At 70.6% G+C, this 1,873-nt stretch overlaps 1 protein-coding gene across 1 annotated transcript in view; it reads left to right on the top strand.

The window, feature by feature from the left end:
• NACC2 (NACC family member 2) overlaps positions 1–582 on the top strand; it is a 6,199-nt gene extending 5,617 nt beyond the window's left edge. The window contains exon 4 of the mRNA XM_023748358.1: positions 3–582. Coding sequence (XP_023604126.1) covers positions 3–467 — 465 coding nt within the window. The 3' untranslated portion in view covers positions 468–582. The remainder of the gene's footprint in view (positions 1–2) is intronic.
• The last annotated feature ends 1,291 nt before the right edge of the window (positions 583–1,873 follow it).

The following is a 1,873-nucleotide window of genomic DNA, read 5'->3' as shown; positions in this document are numbered from 1 at the left end:
AGGAGAGCGAGATGAACGTGATCGCGGCGGACATGTGCACCAACGCCCGCCGCGTCCGGAAGCGCTGGCTGCCCAAGATCAAGTCCATGCTGCCCGAGGGCGTGGAGATGTACCGCACGGTCATGGGCTCCTCGGCCGGCGTGGCCCTGGACCCCGAGTTCCCGGCCGCGGCCGCGCAGGTGTTCGAGCAGCGGCTGTACGCGGAGCGGCGGGGCGACACGGCCGCCATCGTGGCCCTGAGAACTGACGCCGTGAACGTCGACCTGGGCGGCCCGGCCAACCCCCCCTTCGAGGCCGGAGAGGAGGCCGAGGGGGCCGGCTCCGTCATCCAGGAGGTGGCCGCGCCCGAGCCGCTGCCCCCCGACGGCCAGAGCCCCCCGCAGCCCTTCGAGCAGGGCGGCCCCGGCTCCCGGCCCCCGACGCCCGCGGCCCGGAGGCCAGACGGCGCCTACGCGGGGACTCTGTAGAGGCCGCGCCGGGGACGGACGGCCGGAGCTGCTTGCATGCGTTACTAATACAAACCAATGTGATCGAGCCACTCACCTACTGATCGGCTGTTGCCTGAAAACAATGTGATTTCTATTCTGCTTGTATTTAAGGTTCATGAAGGAGACAGATGCGTTCGGGACACTGTAAGCACGTAGGCCACTGGCTGCCGCCGCACGGCCGGCCCCTTGATACGCGAGGTCGGTCTCCACGTGTAGCTTCACCCCCTTCTCAGACGGGACCCGCCTGAGCCCCACCCCTTCCTGCCCCTCTGCCAGGACGAAGCCAGGGACCCGCCCGCCCCTCTGCGGCCACGGCCGGGGCTGGGCCCCAAGGGCCAGACTCCTTGTGTTCCCTTCTTCCTGCGACGGGGTCAGGCCGGCCTGGTCCGAGTGCGTGTGGGAGGGTGACGAGCCGTGATGGGCCTTGCTGTCCCGGGAGAGGAGAAGGGGCTCCCGGCTGGACCTGGGCTCACCCCAATGCCCCCCCCCCCGCACCTGGGCCCCTCTGGCTCCTGCCCGGCTGCCCGCTGGCCTGTGGGGCGGGCTGCCCCCCGGTGCCCGGCCCTCGGCCTTGTTGGGATTCTGTGTGTGTGTGGGGGTCTGAAGTCAGCTCTTCCAGACACGACTTGGGAACTTTCAGACCCAGAAGAGCAAACAATGAGGGAGGACGGGGTGTCCCTGCCCCGTCCCCTGTGGCTGGGGGGCGGGTCCTCTGTACACCGTGTCCCCCCCAGGCCAGGGTTTGCTCACCTCCTGCTGGGGCAGGCGGCCCCCGGACGGGCAGCCAGAGTGTGTGCTGAGGGGAGGCCACTCAGGGGCCAGCCTGCAGGTGGGGGGCTGCTTGGTGAGGCAGGAGCCAGGCTGGGGCAGCGTGGGGCCCCCGTGCTGTGCTCCGACCCTTGGGGGAGCCCCACGCTGAGGCTGCGGGGGGTGGGCGGTGAGCACGGGCCGAGCCAGGCAGGTGGCAGGGCGCCCGGACAGCAGGTGCGGAGGCTCAGAGGCACGGGGAGGGCGGCGAGGAGGGGCCCAGGGCGTCGGTGTGCTTGAGGCTGCGACGTTCCCTCTGCAGTTTAGCTGCTGGTTTGGGGGAAGGGACAGGGCTCCTGCAGCCGCTCGCCAGGCCTCCGTGTCCTGGTCCAGGGGCTGCCTTCCTCCCAGGTCCCGGCAGCATTGCCAGGTGCCCTGTCCCGGCTCCGCCTCCCCGGCCCCTCCACCCTGTGTGACTCAGGACCCCCAAAGCCAAGGCCCCCCAGGGCCGGGCCACACGGGGTTCCAGGGTGGGGCGGCCTGGGGTGGGGGAGCTCCTTCCCAGGCTGCACGAAGCCCCCCAGCCCCCAGCCCTGCCACATGTGTGCCTGGCCTCCAGAGAGATCTGACAGCTCCGG

The sequence above is a fragment of the Myotis lucifugus genome, unplaced genomic scaffold (genome assembly GCF_000147115.1).
Source record: "Myotis lucifugus unplaced genomic scaffold, Myoluc2.0 scaffold_1307, whole genome shotgun sequence".
Taxonomy (NCBI): Eukaryota; Metazoa; Chordata; class Mammalia; order Chiroptera; family Vespertilionidae; genus Myotis; species Myotis lucifugus.
This window is presented reverse-complemented; position numbering and strand designations above follow the sequence as displayed.